Here is a 25,039-nt window from a genome sequence, read left to right as displayed (position 1 = left end):
CTTGAAGATTGGAATGCTGAATTTTAAACCTGGATGAGAGAAAATCACTTTAGTCTGATAACCGGATTACGTAGAACAAAAAAAGGAGAGAAAATTAAGAACTGAAGAGCATAAAATTAAGGTGGAATGCAATTTGAACAGTAAGTACATGATGCAGGCTTTTATATTCATCTCCCCCTCCCAGTGTCCAACTAATTAAAATTACAGTCAAAATGAAAGAGACCAAACTTGTAAATATCTTTTTGCTAATGATGTTGTCTTTTTAATCATCTTCACATTCAAAGACTTTTCTTTATTCATTTAGAGCTTTACAAATCAAAAATTGTTTTGCTCCATTTCTTAAAATGTTTTCTCTTAAGCTATGAATTTGGAATTTTTCATTTGATTTTCTGGGTTTTTACAACTACCCTTGTGAAATCATGTATTGTATCAATTCACATGATCTTATTTTTGCTGCAGAATATATTTTGTACATGATAATGGGATTTAATTCAAGCAACCTTATTCATTTAGGAAGGTCACTCCATCTGCTCATATTATTCATATTTAAGATGCACTTTACATAAAAATGCAACAATCACAACCCAGTACTTTATTTGATCTACATTTATGATATGTAGATGCACAATATACAAAATAAGCAATGATTACGTAATGGAAATGTGTTGAAAAAGCAATGCTGATATGCTACTGGAATACTGTAACATTATTAAGAATTCTATCACATGAGTGAAGTAATGAATAGACAGAAACTCACTTCAGTTACAATGTTTCTTGTCCAATGTTTTCTCTAGGTATAGATTGGAGTGGGGAACCTTCTTTTAGCCCAAGAGTCATATCCCTGGGCTTCTACTGAAGAAAGGGTGGGACAGAAATGCAATACTGTAAATAAAATTATTTTTGTCACCCACACATTCCAGTTTCTGGTTTCTTAAACTGCAGTGCCCTGAACTGGATGCAGTATGCAAGAATGAGGTCTGATCAAAGCAGAATAGAGTGTTACCTTTACTTTTCATGATCTGGACCAGGGGTAGGCAACCTAAGGCCCATGGGCCACAAGCAGCCCACAGGGGTCATTTAACCGGCCCCCGAGCCACTCCCAAACGGAGCTGCCCACTCGGTGAGTCCCTGCGCGCTGTGCTAAACTGGTGCAGTGAGGTGCGGGGACTCACTTCCGCAGTGCTGGAAATCGCGTCTGCGCATGCTCAGATGCCGAAAAATTGTGTCCGCACATGCGTGATCCGGCCCACAGAGGGATCTCTGCTGGAGTGAACCGGCCCAGGCGAGGTAAACCTTGCCGACCCCTGGACGCTATACAGTGGTACCTTAGTTGTCAAACTTAATCCATTCTGGGAGTCCGTTCGACTCCTGGAACGGTTCGAAAACCGAGGTGCAGCTTCCAATTGGCTGCAGGAGCTTCCTGCGCTCAATTGGAAGCTGTGGAAGCCATGTCGGATGTTTGGCTTCCCAAAAAAACGTTCACAAAACAGTACACTCACTTCTAGGTTTGCGGCATTCAGGAGCTGATTTGTTCCGACAACTAAGCCGTTCGACAGCCGAGGTACCACTATACTTCTGTTGATGCAACCTAGAATTGCATTAGCCTTAATAGGTGAACTAATACCAGTGTACTGGAAGAAGCAAAGGTCACCAGTGTTGAAGCAACGATTCGTCAACATCAACTTCGTTGGACTGGTCATGTTGTGCGGATGCCTGATGATCGTCTTTCAAAGCAACTACTCTATTTCGAACTTAAAAATGGAAAGTGTAATGCTGGTGGTCAACAAAAGAGGTTTAAAGACTCTCAAGGCAAATCTAAAAAAAAATGAAGTATAAACACTAAAAATTGGGAAACACTTGCCTGTGAGCACTCCAATTGGAGGACAGCCATTACCAAAGGTTTCATGCGCTTTGAAGACACTCGAACTCAGGACAAATGGGAGAAATGAGCTAAGAGGGAGGCATGCTTGGCAAATCCACACTGTGATCAACTCCCGCCCAGAAACCAATGTCCCCACTGTTAAAGGACATGTGGATCCAGTATTGGCCTCCACAGGCACTTAAGGACTCCTTGTTAAAACCTTGTTTATGGAAGACAATCTTACTCGGCTACGAGTGATTGCCAAAGAAGAAGAATAGCAACCACATCACCCTGCTGACACATGTCTGGCTTCAGGCCTACTAATACGCCCAGATCCTGTTCACATGGGCTGCTATCAAACCAAATGTCACACATGATTCTATTTGACAATTCTCCCAGTGCAAATGGACTTCCCTCTCCCCCCCCCCCCCGCAGCCTCCTCCACCTGCTCCAGAGGACTGGGGGGTAACTACCAAAAGAGATTTGGAAGGTGCAGGCGACCTGCAGGGAAAGGAGAAAGAAAATCCCATTGTGCAGGCAGAAGCCTTTGTGCTAATGAGACTTCGTTGGGATACAATGCTATATGCCAAACTTGGCATTTATCTGTGTTGAAATTAATTTCGTTTGCCCCAGTTCTACATCCTATCTTGAATCTATTTTTAAAACACAAGAACGGAGAGATTTACAGGCAGTAGTAGTAGCTTTCTTTTCTTTTCTTTTCTTTTTTTTAAAAAGATGCAGTTATGATGGTTTAGAAAGATCATACTGAGGATGAATTTTGAAGAAGGGTGGGAACAGGCAAACAGGAATTATGACCCAAAGCTCTATTTTAGAGATTCAGACCACCCCCGCCAATCATTTCTGAAGGGGAAAACCTTCAGCGGACAGTCTGGAAAACCTCCAAGTATTTTCAAGGTTTGAAAGGGATTAACAGCATCCTTTTGGGCCTTCCAAATCAGTACAGCATATGGATTGGTCTGGTCTTCCGGTGTTGTCAATGTCTGTAATGGGAATATTTTTTGTAATTCAAGATGTAAATGAGGCATTAGAGAACCTATGTACTTTATGTGTAGAAGATAACTGATTTATATGGTTGCTTTTGGACACCTGCCAGGAAGAAATAATTCTAGGGAGCCAAGATCGTGTTTTGCATACGTGCACAGATGAAAAACTCAAGGCCACTTGATGTTATTTTTAGAGAAAGAGGCCCAAACATTGGAAAAGCTAGCAGCATGCAGGCCTGTGCGTACTCCATGATCCTTTGCTAGCACACAAATTCTTACCGGAGACAGAATTCAGCATCCCTGTGAATCCTAAAATATTTTTTAAAATGGAAAGAACAAGCTTCTAGTCCCTATAGCTATGACAATTGGCTTAAAGATGTGTAGGCAACACCTGATGGAACCTCAGAAAGTGGGGAGCAGTGGAGGTGGCTTAAGAGACCTTTACGCCCAAACTCAACACATTGATTTAAAAAACAACAACCAACTAAATACCTGATCATTTTCTGCCCTTTAATCTATTCCTTGAAGTGGACTGTCTTACTCAGCCTAACTGGTCAGGAAATTGCCTTATATAGTGTGCGGCCGGTTAGTCAATCTATTTAAGCAAAGAAACATAATTCCCCAAATCTAGATTACGGCAGGGTTGACATATTTCAAACAGTGAAAATCTGGAAAGAAAAATTGGTGAGATTTTTTGTTTGTTTGTTTGTGGCAAAGTTTTTAAGGATAATCGCCCAAAACGACATGGGTCGCTTTACGTCCGGATTTTCCAGGACATTTTAGTGATTTTTGGCCGGGCACTGCTTCTGACTGCAGTATTCTGAATATGTCTGGGAAATTCCAGACTTATGGGAACCCTAGATTACAGCTCTTCTACAGCCTTGGGGCCCCAACTGCAAATGCCCTGATATTTTAGGGCGATATGATTATACAGTATAAGGTGAATAAGCAATAACTCCACTTTACCCAGGAGTAAGCCCCACCGGATTTAGAAGGGTGAGTCTGTCTGTGTCTGCTGCGATCAGCCAAGAGGGGCTGGTCTGCTGTTGAACTCTATGGGCTCCGTGTGATTCTAGGTGAGTCTGTCTGTGTCTGCAGCGGCTGTGTGTGTGTTGGGTCCAGGGAGAGATTATTATTCCCAGCCATTCCTTACAGGTGTTATCTCCTGAAGGAAAGGGGGGGTGCAGAGCAGCACCCCCCCCCCACTTCTTCTCCTTTTCTGTGGGAAATGCCTGCTCCCTGATAACATATAGTGCTTTTTTCTGAGTTAATTTTAGCACAATAGGGGTTTGTCACCAAAGCTCTGTCCAAAGAAACACCCCCCCCCCTTCTTCTTCTCTCTCAGTGTGTGTGTGTGTGTGTGTGTGTGTGTGAAGATGGGGGTGAAGGGATTGCTTTTTCTGTATGTTTCTAATTGTTCTCATTTTTCTCTGTAAAGCAGCCTTGAGTCCCTGTCAGGAAAAAAAGGTGGGGTACAAAAATAATAGTAATAGTAGATAAGATAACTAGATAAAATAGTGCTCAACTGCAAAGGGGATTCGGATATTTAATTTGGCACATTTTACTAGAGAGTCTTCTGCTATTATATTTTATGCAACAAACAATCTCAGTAGTTGTAACTGTGGTTTATATTGTAAGTGTGGTGCCTGATAATTTTTATGGTTATTGCTGTTTTTCCTTTTGTTATTTTTCTGAATGATGCCATGGCCTATGGCTAGCGCAATACATAGGAGTCTATGATGATGAATAAAAATAATTTTTTATTAAGACGTGTGCAGGGCTGCGCCAAAATACAGCACGAGCCAATACTTAACTGTATTTAACTACAGACGGGAGCTTATTATATACTTGCCACAACTGGCGACTGACTCAAAAAGGCGTGCCTTACCCCCAGCCCCGCCCCTTCACTCTCCGCGCGCGCATTCTGCCCAATCACAGTTAGCGGCGGGAGGCACGGGGCGGATTCAAAACGAAACGGATTTCAACCGTCGCTGATAGAACACGGAACGGGGCGCGCGTTGGGCGTGACCATCTCTGACCCCGCCCCCGACTTCCTCCCGCCTCACTGTTGGCTTTTCTTTCGTGCTGAGAGGGAATGGGTGTGGGGCGCGCGACACTGTCAGTTGCTTCTCTCCGGGCCACGCGCATGCGCCGCGCCGAACCCTCCCTCCGCAAGGGGTGCGGGGAGAGAGATTGCGCCTGCGCAGTTGTGGTTTGAATGGTTCGGCGGCGGTTAAAAAATAAACGTCTGCGCGTGAGGAGAGGGGAAAGCGAGCGGGCGGGAAATAGTAGTAATAATAATACTAATAGTAATAATGGCTGCCGGTGTTGGGTCGCTGCTGCGAGAGTTCCCGCTCCTCCTGCCCCAGAACCGGGAGAAGAGCGTCTATGAGGGCTTCGTCACCGCCCAGGTACTGAGACGCTGCACCGCCCCCCTCCCCCCGGGAAAACATTTAACGTGCAGCTTTACCTGGGAGTAAGGTCCCATTCGACCCGAGGAGACAAGTGGCAGGGGTACTGTGAACTACATCGGGGGGGGGGGAGGAGGGTTACTCGCTACTTTTTCTCCTCACAACAACCCCGCGAGGTTGGCCGGGAGCTACGTGACTGAGGGAAGATTCGAACCCGCGTCTCTCGCGGCATAGGACGAGGGGAAGGCGGAAGAGCAGGCTTCGTAATAGGCTTAAAAGGTGTAGGGAGCATTTCTCAGTGCCTGAGAGCCGCTGGTTTCTTTAGCTTGGTGGTCGCGGATCCAAGGCAGGTCGCCATGGATTCCTACATTAGAAGAATCACAGAACTGGAAGGGCTATCCGAGGGCCATCTAGTCCAACACCTTGCAATGCAGGGTGGTGACCCGCCTAGATGACCCCCGCGCCCCATTTGCAAATTTACAGTTCTGGTTCTGTGCAACAGGAGCACACCCCCCCCCCCAGCATGCGTGCGCAGGTACAAAGCGGGTATCAAAAAGTTGAAGGTACCTGGGACGTTCTGTGTAGTTATGGTTTAATGACATTGTTATTAAATTTATCAGTCTTTTTTTGGGGGGAGGGGTTGCCGCAGCAGCTCAAAGCGACTTAAAATATTTTAAGTGAATGCATGGAAGACCAGCTCCCCCCCTCCCAAAAAAGCATCTGAATGCAAATCAGAAATAATAGTAAAATACACATCGTCATCATTTATGCTAGATAAACAAATAGCATGATCTTGTATATGATGATAGTGTGGCAGCACCTTTGGAACTCCCTGCCTATTGACATTAGGCAGGTACCATACTGCCTTTAGAAACCTTTTCTGTTTTGGCGGGACTGCAGACACATGTTTTGGTTACATATCTATGCATTTAAATTTGTTTTAGATGCTCTATTTTTTGTTGTTTTACCAGTTTTAGAATGTTTTAAATACGTTTTTATTTCATTTTAAAATGCATTTTTATAATAGAAGTTTTTGCCACCCTAGGTTCCTTTGGGAGGAAGGTTGGGCTATAACTTAAATAAATATCTCCATTAGTACTACTACTATGCCTTATTAGTTGCATCTCATAATCCAGTTTAACTCACAAATATTAGTAACTTCCACAGTAAAGTAATAATACCGGTAAGGATGGGCTGGATGGACATGTAGGCTTCCTATAACTAGAGTAGGAAAGAAGAGAGCTCTTGTTTAATTTTCAATTTGACAAGAGTCATTAAGAGCATGGAGGGAAATGGATACAAGAGGGAGATAAGTCTGAGGATGCCGGAACAAAGAAGTGAGCTGCAAAGTAAGTTCTTTATCCAGTTGCTGACAGGCTGACCTTCCTGATGGTCTTGACTGGATAGAAGTGCTGCAACTGACCCAGTGGATCTTGATCCCCTGGCTGATGTTGGAGGCTAGAGTATGCTTCCTTTCTATTCTGTAGTATCAGGGCAACTGGAGCAGAGCCGCTTTCAGTAAGAAAGATGCAACAGAATGAGGTGCCAGAATGGACTACTGTATATCTCTTCAAACTGCATTAAAATTGGGGTGAGCATTGCAGTTGAATTCAGTAGGCACAGGATTCCACCCTTAAAATCATTAATGCACTGACAGCTGTATTATCTGAAACAGAACTTTCTCTGTGTTTTCTTGAGAAATTATGTTTAAGCAAAGGAGTAGCTGGCTGTACACAAAGGGCTGTCAAATGTACAAAGAGAAGATGGGGGGAAAGAAAGCAACACCCCTTCACCCCCAGTTAAAGCAGAGTTATCAAAGCTATTGCATGTCTAGAATTTACAACATTTGCGTATGGCACCATATTTTTCTGTAGGAGATTTTCTTTTTAAAGGTGTTTTTTAAAGTACCTTTCAGTACTTTAATGAAACACTGAATCATAGTTATTTGACCTTTACAAAAGGTCAGAATTACATCTGCTTTTTATTTTTAAAAAAGGCCATTTAAATGTAATAGAAGTGAGAGTTACAATATACTATGAAGGTAAAGGTTATGGGGTACATTAATTGTGTTTCTGTATTCTTCATTATGACAGTTTCTTGAAATGTCCGTTCCTTTGTATAAATGCTGAAAATAATTAATAACTCTGATAACTGCTTCTAAACTTAGTTAAAATACTTCCCTGATCAGAGATTTATGAACTGTGTTGGGGAGACTTGACACCTTCATTTGTTTCCCAAATTTGGCCAATAGCATCCCTTATTATGAAACTTAATTGAAAGAGTACAGTTACACCTTTAAGATAAACTGAAATTATTTTACTGAAACAGCATGAGCTTTTGTAGGCAATTACCTACTTCATCAGATGCTAGAGTGGAACTGATTAGAAATTAGTTCTTATTAGAAAGAAGATCCTTTCTGCCCATGACATTTCACACTGCTTTAGCCAAGACAAAATGTGTGCTCTGGGGAGTCCTGGTAACTTGCTAAAAAGTGAGTGCAAACTACAGGCCCTGACCAATGCAAGTCATGAAATTATTAACCAACTTTAGTTGATTTTCCAGTTAAAATGTTAGACTACATGGAACCACGCAAGGTTCAAGAAGGGACAGAATTTTGTATAGCTATTTCTATGTATGGACACTATTCTGCTCTCTGGAGAATGAAGAGAGAATGGGAGGCCTCTGCCAGCCCCTCTACCACAGGACGAAGGAATATCACCTGCACTGTGAAAAGGAAGAAGAGGGCCGGGAGAGGGAGTTTGTGGTGTTTTTTACCATCTGCTGACCACTGGATGGGAGAATTGTAAGCCTCCCTGACTGCCTGAAACATGAAACTTTCCCAGAATATACCCCCTTGCCCCTGATGCCCTCCCTAAATATGCCCCCTTAGCCGTCCCACAATCTGCCTCCTTCCCCCCTTAAACCCTCCTAGAATTTGCCCCCTCCCCTGAAACTTCCCCACAATATGCCCCCTGAGCCCTCCCTGTAAGAGACCCTTTCTTTCCAAGCCTTCCCTCTTAACCCCTGCCCCCATCCCAGCTCTGCCCACCCTGAAACTTTCCCATAATATGACCCCTTGCCCCTGATGCCCTCCCTAAATATACGCGGTGGGGGGGGGGGAGGCTGACACCAGTTTGAAGAAGGAACGGAAGAGAAGGCGATGGAGTGTGAAAGGTCAGGCCGGAGGCAGACGCTCCACAGACAGTACTTGAAGGAGCACCCACTCCAAAAAAGTGACCCCCCAATCCTTCCACAATTTTTTTTTGTATTTGGCCATAGGTTTTTTATTATTCAATTGCCTAAGGCTTTGAGCTGTAAACTAGTAAAAAACAAATTGTAAAAAAAATAGGTCAAAGTCTACTTTTAAAAAATTCCTAGATGTGCCTTAGCATTCCAGCTGTGCTAAGTTGATATATTTGTAGATATTCTACCTAATGAGATGCTACTTTTCCAGGGCAGAGACTTTCACATAAGGATATTGTTACCATCAGATCTTCAGTTGAAAAATGCCAGGTAAGGTGCATGATTTATATATATATATTGCTATATTGCAAGATAACCTTTTCATTTTTAATAATATGTCTTGTTTGAGAAGTAGTGATGGCTCTTACAGTTTGAAGAGATTTCCAGAGTATCAGCGATTTTAGTTGTTAAATGATTGTTGCTAATTAACTTTGACAGCAGTAAGATTTAGTGGAACCAGTCAAGGAAGAGCATGGGAAAATGTAGAAAAATGTTCCCAGAAACGTTCCCAGAATATGCCCCCTTGCCCCTGATGCCCTCCCTAAATATGACCTACCCACCCCTGAAATCAGGGAACAACCACAGAAGAATGTAAAGTTAAATTTGGTCTGAAAGTAATCATATTGGGGTTATACAGTGGTACCTCGGGTTACATACACTTCAGGTTACAAACTCAGCTAACCCAGAAATAACGCTTCAGGTTAAGAACTTTGCTTCAGGATAAGAACAGAAATTGTGCTCTGGTGGCACAGTAACAGCGGGAGGCCCCATTAGCTAAAGTGGTGATTCAGGTTAAGAACAATTTCAGGTTAAGAACGGACCTCCAAAACAAATTAAGTTCTTAACCCGAGGTACCACTGTACCACTATCAGCTCTACTGTTAAACCAACTCATTCCTCCATCAGCTGTTATCTGGCAGCAGTCATTCCATCAAACTAGCAAAGGGAACGGCGGAAAGCAGGGCTATTCTGTTGGCTCAGCAGTTACATTTGACTTGTCCTCTCTATAGGGAAATGGTTATCTCTGGCCCACTTTTTATACATACAAGATAAATATTTCTGCTTCTTTAATTTTTACATTTCAATTTTTATATTTATATATGGAACCCTATTCTATTTATTAAATTTATATACTGCCCTTCATCTGAGGATCACAGCACACTTGTTGAAGCCTTCAGAGGAAAGTTCCCTGACACCCTGAGGCAGAATTCATATGTATAGTCTGTGGTTTTTTAAATAAATAAATAAATCCTGTCTTCCTGTCCCATATGCAAAACTCTCCTCCTCCTATACCACCACCAGTTTCACTTGCACATGCCTCCCAGTCTCTCCTGGCTGGCAGAGTTTTGGAAGCTTTGTTTGAACTTCCTGCAAGAGTAACCCAGAATTCCTCAACATTCCCCTTTTCTACTGAAAATAGCAATTCTTATAGGATAATACAGCACTGTTCCAGAGAATATTAGGCATTTTTATAGAGCACATTTGGTAAACATTTGAAATTCATGTATTATGGTAGATGACATAACATACAAGAAAATAAAATTTCTTAAAATAAAGGATATGTTTGTGTGTGTGTGATATTTTCATTTCCGGGTACATAAAACTACCAGAAAGCACTCATTTTAATGTTAGTCTTCCAGTTTACTTCATATGCATTATTTTATATTTTGTAGAATACAGTGTAGCTGGTATTTGAAAAAGTTGTTGGATGGATACCAGCAAATTCTAAAACAGGTATGTTTGTGAAATGTGTTGCTGAACTTACTGAATTCCAGTAGCTAGTGATGTTATAAATACTTGAGAAGGCCTGTAGCCTACAACCCATTTGCTTGTAAGTACTGTAAATATTTAGAGCGATTCTGTTGTCTTCTGTAGGAATGCTTCAAAGTAAATGAATTTTCAGGTCACATGAAAAGTGAGTCAGCTTATGACCCTGACTCTCAGTAGGGAAAGCTGAATCCCACAATGAAGTCTTATGGAGTGCTCTTCCTATTAGAGAGGGAGAAGAATGTGCTCCAAGCTTGGTTGACTGACGGTGTCTCTTTGGGAGCTCTGGCATTCTGACTTCTGATGATGATGGGAGGACAATGTGGGAACAAAGTCATGGTCATGTTGTCATCTGCTTCACTGAAGGTTTTCTACATAGGAGGAAGGGCTGTAGCTCAGTGATAGCGCCTCTGCTTTGCATACAGAAGGTCCTAGGCATCTCCTGGTAGGGCTGGAAGAAGACTTCTCTCTGAAATCTTGGAGAGCCACTGCCAGACAACACTGAGCTAGGTAGACCAATGGTCTGACTTGGTACAAGGCATGTTCCTATGTTGAGTGAGATACTTTCTAGGAAACACTTCAGAAGAGATTTGGGGTGTTGTTTGTAGAGATGATATTTTTCTCAAAATGTTGAAGCCATGGGAGCATATTTTATTTCTCACTTGCTGCGAAATGGAGTCCTGTTTAGCTTTAACGGTATCACTCACATTCTATATGATCAAAAAAACAGGCCAATGCAATAATATTAGCACAAAACATTACAGTGGTACCTCTGGATGTGAACGGAATCTGTTCCGGAGCCCCGTTCACATCATGAGCAGAACGCAACCTGCAGCGCCGTTTCTGCGCACGCGCGGGTCATGATTCAGCGCTTTTGCGCATGCACGTGGTGTCATTGTGCGCGTCTGCACATGCACAAACCGCCGAACCCAGAAGTAACCCGCGCCGAACGGAACCCGCAGTGGCTGTAACAAGGTATGACTGTACATGAAATAAAATAGAAAATTCTTTCCAGTAGCACCTTAGAGACCAACTGAGTTTGTTCTTGGTATGAGCTTTCGTGTGCATGCACACTTCTTCAGATACGCATGCACACGAAAGCTCATACCAAGAACAAACTCAGTTGGTCTCTAAGAAAGAATTGCTACTGGAAAGAATTTTCTATTTTGTTTCGACTATGGCAGACCAGCACGGCTACCCACCTGTACATGAAATAATTAACAAAAAGAAATGTGTTTTTCAGCGGTTGCAGCACTCTTCGGATCTAGTCAGTTTCATGGTGGAATTGAAGACTGTTTTGGTGAGGAACTATTACAGAGAATTAGTGATCCTAATTTGTTTCCTTACTGTTTGCTTTTACTTACCGTACTTCTGTCAATATACCCTATTTACTAATCTTCCATAATACAGTGGTGCCTCGCAAGACGAAATTAATTCGTTCCGCAAGACTCTTCGTCTTGCGGAAATTTCGTCTTGCGAGGCACCTTTTCCCATAGGAACGCATTAAAATTTAATTAATGCGTTCCTATGGGGAAAAAAGTCCGGGGGCCCCTCCCGACCGGCACCGGAGCCAAGCCAAGCCGCGTTTTAAGACTGCAGTGAGCGAACAGCAGCGCTGCTGTTTGCTCGCTTCAGTCTTAAAACGCGGCTCCGGGAGGGAGGGAGGGGGCCGTGGCATCATGCCCGACATCGGGCATGATGCCACGGCCCCCTCCCGACCGGCACCGGAGCTCCGCGGTGCTGTGTTTTAAGACTGCAGCGATCGCTGCAGTCTTAAAACGCAGCTCCGCGGCTCCGGGAGGGAGGGAGAGGGCCGTGGGATGATGCCCGACATCGGGCATGATGCCACGGCCCCCTCCCGACCGGCACCGGAGCTCCGCGGTGCTGTGTTTTAAGACTGCAGCGATCGCTGCAGTCTTAAAACGCGGCTCCGGGAGGGAGGGAGAGGGCCGTGGGATGATGCCCGACATCGGGCATGATGCCACGGCCCCCTCCCGACCGGCACCGGAGCTCCGCGGTGCTGTGTTTTAAGACTGCAGCAATCGCTGCAGTCTTAAAACGCAGCTCCGCGGCTCCGGGAAGGAGGGAGAGGGCCGTGGGATGATGCCCGACATCGGGCATGATGCCACGGCCCCCTCCCGACCGGCACCGGAGCTCCGCGGTGCTGTGTTTTAAGACTGCAGCGATCGCTGCAGTCTTAAAACGCAGCTCCGCGGCTCCGGGAGGGAGGGAGGGGGCCGTGGCATCATGCCCGACATCGGGCATGATGCCACGGCCCCCTCCCGACCGGCACCGGAGCTCCGCGGTGCTGTGTTTTAAGACTGCAGCGATCGCTGCAGTCTTAAAACGCAGCTCCGCGGCTCCGGGAGGGGGCCGTGGGATGATGCCCGACATCGGGCATGATGCCACGGCCCCCTCCCGACCGGCACCGGAGCTCCGCGGTGCTGTGTTTTAAGACTGCAGCGATCGCTGCAGTCTTAAAACGCAGCTCCGCGGCTCCGGGAGGGAGGGAGAGGGCCGTGGGATGATGCCCGACATTGGGCACGATCCCACGGCCCCCTCCCGACCGGCACCGGAGCTCCGCGCCGCCGAGTTTTAAGACTGCAACGATCGTTGCAGTCTTAAAACGCAGCGGCGGGGCTCCGGGAAGGAGGGAGAGGGCCGTGGGATGATGCCCGACATTGGGCACGATCCCACGGCCCCCTCCCGACCGGCACCGGAGCTCCGCGCCGCCGAGTTTTAAGACTGCAACGATCGTTGCAGTCTTAAAACGCAGCGGCGGGGCTCCGGGAAGGAGGGAGAGGGCCGTGGGATGATGCCCGACATTGGGCACGATCCCACGGCCCCCTCCCGACCGGCACCGGAGCTCCGCGCCGCCGAGTTTTAAGACTGCAACGATCGTTGCAGTCTTAAAACGCAGCGGCGGGGCTCCGGGAAGGAGGGAGAGGGCCGTGGGATGATGCCCGACATTGGGCACGATCCCACGGCCCCCTCCCGACCGGCACCGGAGCTCCGCGCCGCCGAGTTTTAAGACTGCAACGATCGTTGCAGTCTTAAAACGCAGCGGCGGGGCTCCGGGAAGGAGGGAGAGGGCCGTGGGATGATGCCCGACATTGGGCACGATCCCACGGCCCCCTCCCGACCGGCAGCGGAGCTTACCTTTTCGCTGCGGTCGGGAGGGATGTTGTCCGTGTCTGCCATTTTGGATCGACTGCGCATGCACAGTCGATCCAAAATGGCGGACGCGGACATCACCCCTCCCGACCAGAGCGAAAAGGTAAGCCAGCTTACAGTGGTACCTCGCCAGACGAATTCGTCTTGCGAAAAACAGGCATAGACGAATTCGTCTTGCGAGTCAACTAAAAACTCGCAAAACCCTTTCGTTTTGCGAGTTTTTCGTCTAGCGAGGCATTCGTCTTGCGGGGTACCACTGTAGCAGTTTTTCATATGATCCTTCTGGAATTGTTTTGGATCTGCAGTGTAATGGCCAATACTATTGCTTATGTAACCTCTTTTTATAAGTTACTAGTTAGAAACTAGGATATTATTTTCCAAATGCAACTGTTTTAAGATACAGTGGTACCTCGGGTTAAGAACTTAATTCGTTCTGGAGGTCTGTTTTTAACCTGAAACTGTTCTTAACCTGAAGCACCACTTTAGCTAATGGGACCTCCCGCTGCCACTGCGCCTCCAGAGCACAATTTCTGTTCTTATCCTGAAGCAAAGTTCTTAACCTGAAGCGTTACTTCTGGGTCAGCAGAGTATGTAACCTGAAGCGTATGTAACCTTAGGTACCACTGTACTCCTTTTCAAATATAGCCTTTTATTAGCCTTGTATTACATTATGTCATGTGGCAAATGCCATGAAGTAAACACATGAGAGGGAGCAGTGGGGATGAGCGTGCTGATTTTATCCCCTTTTGTTATTGTTGTTTTTCCACTTTTTAAAATTGATTTGTCATAAAAATACGTACAAACTAACACATAACCATGTAAACAATAGCAGAACCATACATGGAGCATATTCAGTATAAAAATCTAATTACAGAGATGCAGTTAGATATATAGTAGCACAAATTTTAAGAAGAGTCTACAGACCCCAAACCACAATGATGAGTGACTCATGGGAGGAATGCATATATGACTCCCTATAATTTTTTAAAAAGAGAGAACCAGTCCACATCAAAATTGACTGATTTGACTTTGCCCTGGACTATTTGTCTGTCTAACTCAACACTCAGTTAAAACAATGTTCTGTACATTTGCAAACCTCTTTGTTGTTTTCATTACCTTCAAATTTGTGGAAGATGGCTGTTTGAAGCAGAGAGTCTTTTTGATTTGTGGAGAATCATACATTTTGGAACCTTCTAAACACAGTGGGAAAACAATGACAGAGGAGGCAGAGCTAGTGTGGTCATCCCCATTGTGCCCCTCCTGTTTATTTCTTGGATTGGTAATCCCTGCATAGGGCTTGTTTGAATAGGCAGTATTTTAGCTGAATATCTTTCAGATTAGAAGGGAGGAAAACGGTTACCTCTTAACTTCATTGCTGGCCATAAAGGAGGAATATGAGGCAATGTGCATCCATTAATTTACCTGCCTATTTAATTTCTTGGGTATGTCATGTGCAGCACAGTATTACTAGTGTAAGAATATCTCTTTATTGCCTATATATCCATCATAAAGGTGATTCCAGAGCTAAAAAATGAGAGGCATACTTTATTTTGTTCTGATTTTACCATGGCCATGGTTTCTGATTTATAACTTCCCAAGCAGAAATGGAATAGGAACCGACCATTGCAAGGTGAAATCCAGTTGCAACTTCAAAAGAACCACAGTTTCATTCCTGTGAAAATGTTAAATTTCAGAACCTGGGAATTTGGATATTTTGGAGAAGCCTGAGCTATTTTCAGCTAGATCTAAAGAGGCTCTCTTTGACACTTTTTAAAAGTACAATTGAAAGTACTGTACATACACACTTAGTTTGTTTGAACTTGCTTTTCTTTAAATATTTTTTCCTGTTTGCGGATAATGTTTAGTGCTGAGGGCATTTTTAGACTATCATTTTTAGCACAGTGAATGTGCAGCAGTTATACACTTGTTGCAGAAGATCCAGATTCTTCTTGAGTAGCATATCATATTTTTCCAGCACTCGGGCAACAATATTTTGTTGCAGGTTAAATGATACGCTTTTGTGCATTTCTTCTGCAAATGCTGTGTGAAATGATACTGCTACATGAGGGCACCTCTTGGATAGTGCTTCTGACTGTCTACTGATGAGCAGCATAATTCCCTTCATATCTGCACTATTTTATGACTTCTTATAATTTCTTTTAGAGGTTGATTGCTCTCTCATTGTGCCACTCAAGTGTGTACGTGCCAATGTAACCCTTTTAAGAAGAAAACTGCAGACACCAGCAAGGATTTCATGTTTGCTTTCCCTCTCCTTGCAAAAATTCTACCATTTCATGATTTTTCTTCTTCTCTTTTTTACCTAAGAGTGTGTCCTCCCCTTCCTGAGCTCTGGAGCACACAGATCTTTTTTATTTTTCTGTTTAAAAAAGGCAAAACCCACAGCTAACCCATGTAGCAAGGCTATCATTTGCAATCCATTAGGTGTGGACAGGTGGTTGTTCTGCTGCCAGTAGATTGTGGCAAGGTGAAAGGCTGAGATTTATCACCTGATAAGCTCTTAGAACTTGTAGTTGGAAATAAAGTTGGAAACTGTCATGATGTTTCTATCATACTACTCTTCATTTTTTAGGATGTCTCATATTAAACTTGTTGATAGCTCTGAGCTTCATTTTCTGAATCATACTGAAGTATATTTCCAGAAGGAACTTGGTCATTGGTTGTGAATTTTCTAAATACTGTACGTATTTCCACTAGACATAGGTTTTATGTATCACTTTCTCTTTATTGTGTCCTTCTAGTGAGAGTGTTTGAGTGTTCCCATTTTTTAAAATCTCTGAGGCATGCTTCAAATTTGTATTCATATATGCATTGACAATGCCTGATTAAAAATGTGGAGAGATTTCTACCAAAAGCAGTTTAATGGACCCAACCTTTATTAGTATGAGGGCCCCCTTTTAACCTCAAAATTGTATAAAAAATAAAAATGCAAACCCCCTCATTTCATTAGGCTTCATTAATTGAGAAAATACATAATGACCAAGAACTATTATGAATTTAATATGGTATAAAACCAATGTAGATCTATGCAGAAGACAGCGCACACTGTGCTGTCAAATGAGCAATTATGATATGGTGCTATCTTGTACATGTCTACTCAGAAGCAAGTCACAATGAGTTCAATTGGACTTACTCCAAAGTGTACAAAACTGAAGCCTCAATGCCTAGACTTTCCTTTATTTACTGTTAAGGCACACATCACTTCTTTCTTGTTAAAAGGAGAAAGGATATGCTATCTTGGTTCCTCCTTTTTCCTTTGATTAAGGAATGAGACAGAGAAGATTGTCATTCTCCAAATCCTCCTATACTTTTCTTTCCTTAGTTCCCTTTGAATCTGGCCATTTTTATGTACAGTGGTACCTTGGTTCCCGAACGGCTTAGTAGTCAAACAAATCGGCTCCCGAACACCGCAAACCTGAAAGTAAAAGTTCCAGTTTGTGAATGTTTTTCCGAAGCCGAATGTCCAACGCAGCTTCTGTGGCTTCCGATTGAGTGCAGGAAGCTCCTGCAGCCAATCAGAAGCTGCGCCTTGGTTTTTGAACGGTTTCGGGAGTTGAACGGACTCCCAGAATGGATTAAGTTTGAGAACCAAGGTACCACTGTATAGAGAATAATTTGTAAACTTCAGAAGACAAAATCTGTGTCTTGGTCCCCACCACATGTTTTGTGGAAACGGAAGGCACAAAGAATGAGCAAAAGAGAGCAAATTGGGTAGTAACAAAATTCAGGTGAGAAGAAAGAAACGGGGTTCTTAGACTCTGGTTGCAAAGAGTACAAGAGTTAGTGGGAGAAAAGGAAGAGGCTGATGGGGGGAAATAGTTTTCTTCTTGAGAGGCTGTTCAAGCAGAGTCTGTTCCTCAGTGCTCCTGGAGCAAGCCCTATGGGAGTTGTGTCAGCTGCTGCTACGGGTCTTTCCTCCATGAGGTTCTTGGAATCCACTGCTGGCAGACCTGAGCAAGCAGGCTGAGCCATGAGTTAAGCAGTGGAGAAGCAGGAAGGGACCAGTGCTGTGGTGCTGACAAGGCACTGCCAGCAAGGCTTGAGGTGTAGAGCAATCAAACTAGCAGGTAAGTGTGCATAGCCTATGCACACTTACCTCAGTGTAAGTTACATCAAATACACCGAAACTTCTGGGTAACGTGCATAAGATTGCATCCATAAGCCTTGCTGAAAACAAGGAAACTCATTTTAGTTTTGAGTGTCTTTTGAATAGATAGACATATAGATTTGCATTGTTAGCCATGACTAACCTTAGCTGGATTGGGATTCGTCTGAATGTATACAATCAGAATATATATTGTTTAACACTTAACAAATGTATAAGATGCTATATTTTTCAACAGGAAGTTGCCTTGAAAAACACACAAGAAGTTCATGCGCCTCCATCTCCACACTATTACTCTGGTGTCATCGGAGATATAGAAACTTTGGGATGGAATAAGTATGTCATATTTAATAATTGTGATCTTTAATAAACTGTTTAGTCAATTTAACATGCTTATTCCTGAAGAAATAGTATTTTTAGGTTTCACTCTAATGGGTTAAATACAACTTCTGTTTAAATAACTTTTGTTATTATAACTACCGGTATCCTTTAAGTTCTTAACATAGATTTTTAAAAGGTCTTAAGAAGAACCTACAGGTCAAATCTTGTTTACAACTGAAAGTCTCTTCCACAGAGTTTATTTAGTATGGAATTGGGATTCTCCTCAGGGAATAACAAGAGTTTATTTTTCACACATCAACAAGCTTTCAATATTAAATACACTGCTGCACTTTATCCACTCAGTCTCACTACTGTCTTCATCTCACTCTAACTCCTATACCTTCCACCCACAAGAACCCAACCGAACCAACCACCTCCCAGTTCCCAACCCAACTGAACTTGATTCCCCAACTGTAACTCCAACTGAACTAAACTGCCAAAACCCCTGTGCTGAGCCTTAAACACACTTAGGCTCCGCCCCTGGGCTTCCTTACTGGTCAGCATATTTAACCCTGCTGCCTCCACCTGCACAATCCTATTCCCAAGGAGTGGGCAAATGCCACATAGTCTTTGACTCCATTATTTTTTTGCTGGTTTCCTCAAAAAGCAAAATAAAATAAAATAAGAAAGGACAAATTGAGAAAGTTGAAACTTTATTCTTATTTTCCCTGATTATTATAGAGTAGACAGAGGAACGGGATCTTCCAGAATAACAGATGCAAAATACTATCCTAGTTACACAGGAGTACTCACTTCATTCTTGGAATGGGGGTACATCATGCTGTGCCCTGATAGAAACTACAAGGCTTTATCTTCCTGCCTGTATCAATTGGCTAGGGAAGGGTGGCTGACATAGAGAAAAACAACTCATGGTACAGAGCCCCCACAGAATCCCACCCTTCATTTGCTATTGCAGAGATCTGCATCTTGAATCCTTATCTGGAACCATGGGGTAATAGTTATGTATTGCATGTAGAAGGATTCTGTGGGTTGTAACTAACTTTTACTTGGAGTCAGAATTACCGGTAATGGACCTATGTTAGTCAGTTTACAGAGAATACAATTTCATTGATTACAACCCTATAAATGGGGAAGGAGGAAGTGGACACTGCTTCTGCTAGGGTTGCCGTGTGTCTGAAATTTCCCAGATATACCCCGAATACTGCAGTCGGAAGCAGTGTCCGGGTGGAAATTGGCAAAAGGTCCGGGAAAATCCGGGCGTATGGCAACCCATGTCGGCAGTGCAGTTTTTGCCAATTTTCCTTAAAAATAGCTCAAAAAGGTCTTTATTTTGCTATTTTGCAAAAAAAAAAAAAAAGCTTAACAACATATAGCCATTGTAATAATTATGCAGTGGGAAGGGCCATAGCTTACTCATAAGAGCATCTGCTTTGCATGCAGAAAATCTAAGGTTCAGTCATTGGTATTTCCATGTCAAGCTGGGAGACAGCCCTATTTCAAACCCAGGGAGCTACTGCCAGCTGTAGACAATACTGAGCTAGATGAACCAAGGTTATGATTTGGTATAAATATGGCAGCTTCCTATGCTCCTAACATTAATGGTAACTTTGAACTCAGCTAAAAGCAGAGCTTCTTGCACCCAGTTTTGTTTTTGTTTCTGTTTTGTCCTACTCTTTTACAGTAGAACTTCTGTATGCATAATCTGTGGTGTGACTTGCATCTTCTGCTACCTGTTATCCATTGAAATTTCACATAATCTGAAAGTGGTCTTGTTGCCACAATGCAAGAAATTGCTTTCACAAAGATTACTAATCGTATATAAATTGCTGTGCTGAATTTCCTGTAGTACCTGTATTTATAATTCGTTGACCAGAACAGTCCAAGCATGTAACATAGATTGTGGCCTGACTGCTAGCTGATGGATGAGCAGTTATATTATGTTTTATTATGTGTTTTGTATTTTAAATATTGAATAACTTTATTTTAATATTTTGCAAGTCTGAGACATTTTGTAAAAAATGGTTAACAAATATTACATATATTAAATAATAATTATAATGGAAAAAAGGAAATCCAAGCACAAAGGTCTTCTACTTTTAAGAAACTGCAAAAATGGATCAAATAGTTGACAGGAAGTTTAATGTGTAGATAAGTGGAGGCTGACAAGAACATGCTGTGTATGCCAAAGGTTACAGTGATGGAAAACTGAAACATAGTGCTCACTGACCACAGCGTGAGCCCTGACACACAATGTAAATAACTCAGAGATATATGACTGCATTAAGCAGCTGGCTGGTGTATTTCAGTGATAAATCTGCAACAGCAGAAATGGCTGTCATACAGATTATTTCTGATTAACATATTTGTAACAGACTAATAGGGGTAAGGCATAAATGAAATTACACCAGAACTTGTTTCTTCTTCCAGGGTTGTTTTTGTAGATCCTGGTTTTAGTACCATCAGGTTAAAAGCAGAAGATTCCTGTGGCCGGGAACATCTAATAACATTGAAATTAAATCCAAAGGTGAATGAATGTTTTTATGGTTTGGGGAATGGGGAAGTACATTTCTATGACTTGTGCCTCAGATATATTTTTAGTAGTTGATCTGTTGAGTAATATTACAATTTATATATGTTTAAGAAAATTTAAGAATAGTCATTAAAGACAGGTAGCTTTGTGATGTAACTGTAACCTGTAGAAGTTTCTGATAGAAAATAACTATCCAAAGTAAAAATTCTACATCAGTGATTTTGCCAGTAGAAACTATTTCATATCCTTTTGGCTTGGTGTGGGCTTTAAATATATCCATTTCATTTCATCATTGGTCAGTTTTGAAGCTCTCTAAGGATAAGTCACCAAACGGGCTTTGTATTAGCTGAATGTTTTCCTAGTTGAGTTTTAACTACCTAGAAGTGCCCTTCCGTTGAACAAGAAACAATTCCCTACATATGGATTACAATACTTGGCCACAATTGTGACTCCCTGGCATGTGCGTGTGGAGCACAAGTTACAGATTCCACCCCCACCCCCCCCGTAAGATGGTTTGGAAGGAGAGAGGTCTAAATAACTCCTACTAAGCGCCCTTCTGTAGCTGGCTCTGGCATGTGGTTATTTGTTTGCTTTTCATTTAAAACATTTGTATGCTATTCTTTAGTTAACAAAACAACCGCAGTGGTTTGCAACAATCATAACATCAGATAAAATAATATAAATTAACAATTGCAGAATATTTTTTTTAAAACACACACATACACAGGTAAAAAAAAAACACAGCATCAACCAGTAAACACTATAAGATTAAAACCTGCTTGCATGCTGAAAAGACTGGGTAAATGAAATGTATTTGCTTGCTATTACTGAAGAGCTCAGCCTTACTGTTTGTTGTATTATGTATGCCGTAACAAATCTCCATGTTGTCCATAGATGGCATATCAAGAAGAGGCTTGAGACAACAATGGCAAGGTTGAACTTGTGGTTCTTTATCAGCATATACTCTATTCATCTTGTCTTTTCTAACAAAATAAATAAAAAATAAGAGAAGACAACGCCTGTTGTCTGCACTAGAAAGGACTCTTCACCAGCTATGCTTAGTAGCACGAGACTTCTTTAAAATGCAAATATCTGTTGTGACTCAATCAAATTATCCTCAGCACTAACAAAGTTGACCGACTTAGAGTCTTGACAGAGGAAACCCCATGCTTCCTGCACTGCCATCACCTGTAGTCACATCAGTGCTTGTGGCGATCACACAATTGACCCTGTGCCACCACTATACCGCTGCCAGCAGCCAGGTCCTCCCCGGTAAACACTGAGTCTCAGTCAGGAATTAAAGTTGAACAAAGAATATCAAGTTTATTCTCACTCAGCAACAAGCTTTTGTTATTGAATACACTGTTACACTTTATGCTCTCATTCTCATTTCTGTCTATAGCTCACTCTAACTCCTCTACCTTCCCACCACAAAGTTCCACACACCACCCTCACAACCACCAACCACCAACTGAACTCTCCCAACTCCCAACTGAACTCACTAACTGAACTAACTGCCAAAACCCTGTTTCTTATTGGTCAGCCTATTAACCCTTTCACTCCCCCCCGTATGACATCATAATGAGTGGGCAAACGCCACAGTGCTTATTATTTGAGAATTAGAACCCTCCACTTGACATATGCATAAAGAATCCTCTCTTTTGCATTTCACTCATCACCCTAGGTGGGAAAATTGGATCCTAGTGGTACACACATGTAGATTCTGCAGGTAATCTGTGTCCCCTTTTTTCTAAAAATTCTGTCCCCACTGATAGCATTACCCTAAGCCCTCATGATGATTCAATCCTAGGTTAGATTGTTCCAATCATAGACAACATGGCTCCACTTACTATTAAATATAATACAATATAATATAATAATACTGCATAATATACCGGTAAACATACCGCCCTATACATGCAAGTCTCTGGGCAGTTCACAGGATAAAACTTCTCACTTCTTCCATCCTCATCATCTGTGTTCCCTACCTCCTTCTGTCTTTGTTGCTTTTATACTGGGATTAGTTAGGACTCCAAGGGAGGTCAATAGCGCACATAATACCTTAATCTCAAGAATAGTTTAGTGGAATCTGGGGCTCAAGGAAAGTGACATGGGCTCATCCTGCCCCAAGGCATCATATTTCCTGAGAGTGATGAAGTTCTCTATGTTCTCTAAGTTCTCTCAAGACCTCTATGATGGATAGCTCAGTTGGTAAAACCTGAGACTCTTTAATCTCAGAGTTGTGGGTTCAAGCCCTATATTGGCCAAAAAAATATTCCTTTATCACGGGGGTTAGACCAGATGATCCTCGTGGTCCCTTCCAACTCTACAATTCTGTGATTCTATGAGATATCATAAGGAGCCTTTTAAGTTACCCGCCATTGTCCCAGCGCTGAGGCTAGCCTAATTTACCACAGCCCTTCTGACAAAGAACCTGTTCTTATTCCTCCCACCTTTGGATATGTAAAATTAATGCTTAAACCTTTCTTTTTTCTTGAGCTGCTGTGTATTTACTTAACTTTCCTCTAACCTAATTCATGTCCAACTGACATCTGCTGATTTCCTTTTTTCTATATTTGGCGCTAGGGCCCTTCTACCTCTACCAACTTTTAACTTTAACCTCAAAGTTTCTGGTTCAATTTAAATATCACCTGCATATTCTTATTTCTGCAGCAACCTGTATGTCAGTATTTCCCTTTTGTAACAAATTGTATATTCTTAAATTGGAGACCCTATTTGTGTTCCTCCCATATATGTGAACAGTAATATGTAGGTTAGGTCACATGGTTACACTCACCTCAAATTGGTAAAGGTAAACCCCTCCAGGGAGGGCATTCCACATGTGTGGTGCCAGTACTTAAAAGGCCATCTCTCTAGACACCACCTCCCTCATGTTTAGACAGTGGGAGGATTTGGAGAAGGGCCTCTGATTATTACCTTAATAATTGAGAAGGCTTATGAGAGAGAATATGATCCTGTAAATAGATGTTGGTAGGTTTAGGGCAATGGTAGGATTGTCATCTGGGTCAGGTGGAGTTAGACCTGTTGCACCTTCAATTTAATCTGGCGACTCCAGTCCTCTGAGCCCAGTCTCTTTTAGTTCATCTTACAACTCTCACTTTAAACCTTTAAATCAAAATTCTGATTTCTTTAATGAGAGTTTACAGGGTGAAATTCTAAAGCCTCCACTGCATCTGTTAAAATGTTCCTTGCAAAAAAGAGTGGTCCCATTAAGCCGGATTCTAGAAGAAGCCAATAGTGTTGCAAATTCAATTTATTTTGCACTAATTCTTCATAGCTTTGTTTTATCTAAATTGAGTATGTTGTTGGAAAAGGAAGTAACTGTTTTAGTTTTACTGTGCAATGACCAGATTATGCAAGTTGCCAGTTGTACCTAGTGGTCATCAATCAACTCTGTTTCACAAGATTATAGTGATGAAAAGATCAATTGTGTTTGTCCTTTTTAAAAATGTGTCTGGCATTTAAACTTGCCAAGGGAGAAAATTAATATATAAAACGTGTGCTTGGTGACATGGGGATTTGATTTCTGGTAATATATGTAATAAATACACTATGCAATGATGCTCATTCATGTTATTTTTTATGTAAAGAACATCAAGCAAAAAATGTTATTTAAATCCCCCCCCCCCCAAGTATATATTAAATTCTGCCATTGTAATCAGTGGGACTTATGGTACTGAAAAGTGCTCAGTTTTGGCTGGATCTTGCCTGATAGTATTCTAAAAGGTATGCAGGGGTTCTGCATTTTTGAAGAGCTGTTCTAGTGTTCCTACATACCGGTACATTGCTTTTTCTTAATAGGTGTTAGAAGGTTGTGTCCTTCCTTTCTTGGTGGGGGAGAGTACTACAGGCTTATTTTCTCTCTCCTTCCTGTTCCTGTCTGTGTGAATTCTACTCTCTTCCATTCTTGAAGGAGGTTTGCAAAATATGCATGATGGAAGGACTATGGATAGAATTTTCTCCCCTTTCTCTTCTGTAGTACTAGAAGTCTGATAATATATGAAATGTATAGGCAGAAGAATCAACAAAGCACTTTTTCTCATAACACACAATTAATTTATAGAATTTGCTCCCGCAAGATATAATGATAGACATTGGTTTAGATAGCTTTAAGTGAGGATTAGACATATTAATGAAGGATAAGATTATCAGTAGCTATTAGTCATGATGGCTAAGTGAAACCTCTTGGTTCAGTGGTAGTATATCACTGAATATCAGCTACTGGGAGCAATAGTAGGAAACACCTACTGGCCTCCTGTCCCGCTTGTGTGCTTCCTGGAATCCTCTTGTTGAGCACCATTGAAATAGGTTGTAGGATTAGATGGACCTTTGGTCAGATCCAGGAAAAGAGCTCCATTTATGTACCGTATATCGCGGCGTATAAGGCGACTCGGCGTATAAGACGACCCCCCAACTTTTAATGTGAAAAAACAGAGTTTGGGGTATACTCACCCAGCCCGGGATCCATGGCTGCTGAGGCGGCGGCAGCGGCGGGGAGAGCGTCCCCCGCGCCACACAGGAGATTTCCGCGCTTGCCGCCCAAGCGCACAGCGGCCCCCATGGC

General features: G+C 42.6%; 1 protein-coding gene across 3 annotated transcripts in view; it reads left to right on the top strand.

Annotated features, from left to right (window-relative positions):
• Positions 1-5,153: 5,153 nt before the first annotated feature.
• Positions 5,154-25,039, top strand: part of FANCL (FA complementation group L) — a 47,016-nt gene continuing 27,130 nt past the window's right edge. The window contains exons 1-6 of one of the 3 annotated variants that reach the window (XM_033145127.1): positions 5,154-5,276; positions 8,731-8,789; positions 10,192-10,252; positions 11,529-11,585; positions 17,821-17,918; positions 20,352-20,448. In XM_033145127.1, the coding sequence (XP_033001018.1) occupies positions 5,181-5,276; positions 8,731-8,789; positions 10,192-10,252; positions 11,529-11,585; positions 17,821-17,918; positions 20,352-20,448 (468 nt within the window). In that variant the 5' untranslated portion in view covers positions 5,154-5,180. The remainder of the gene's footprint in view (positions 5,277-8,730; positions 8,790-10,191; positions 10,253-11,528; positions 11,586-17,820; positions 17,919-20,351; positions 20,449-25,039) is intronic. The other 2 variants (XM_033145128.1, XM_033145129.1) reach the window with 2 other exon arrangements.

The sequence above is a fragment of the Lacerta agilis genome, chromosome 3 (genome assembly GCF_009819535.1).
Source record: "Lacerta agilis isolate rLacAgi1 chromosome 3, rLacAgi1.pri, whole genome shotgun sequence".
NCBI lineage: Eukaryota > Metazoa > Chordata > Lepidosauria > Squamata > Lacertidae > Lacerta > Lacerta agilis.
The sequence above is the reverse complement of the archived record's forward strand: the minus strand, read 5'-3'. Positions and strand labels throughout refer to the sequence as shown.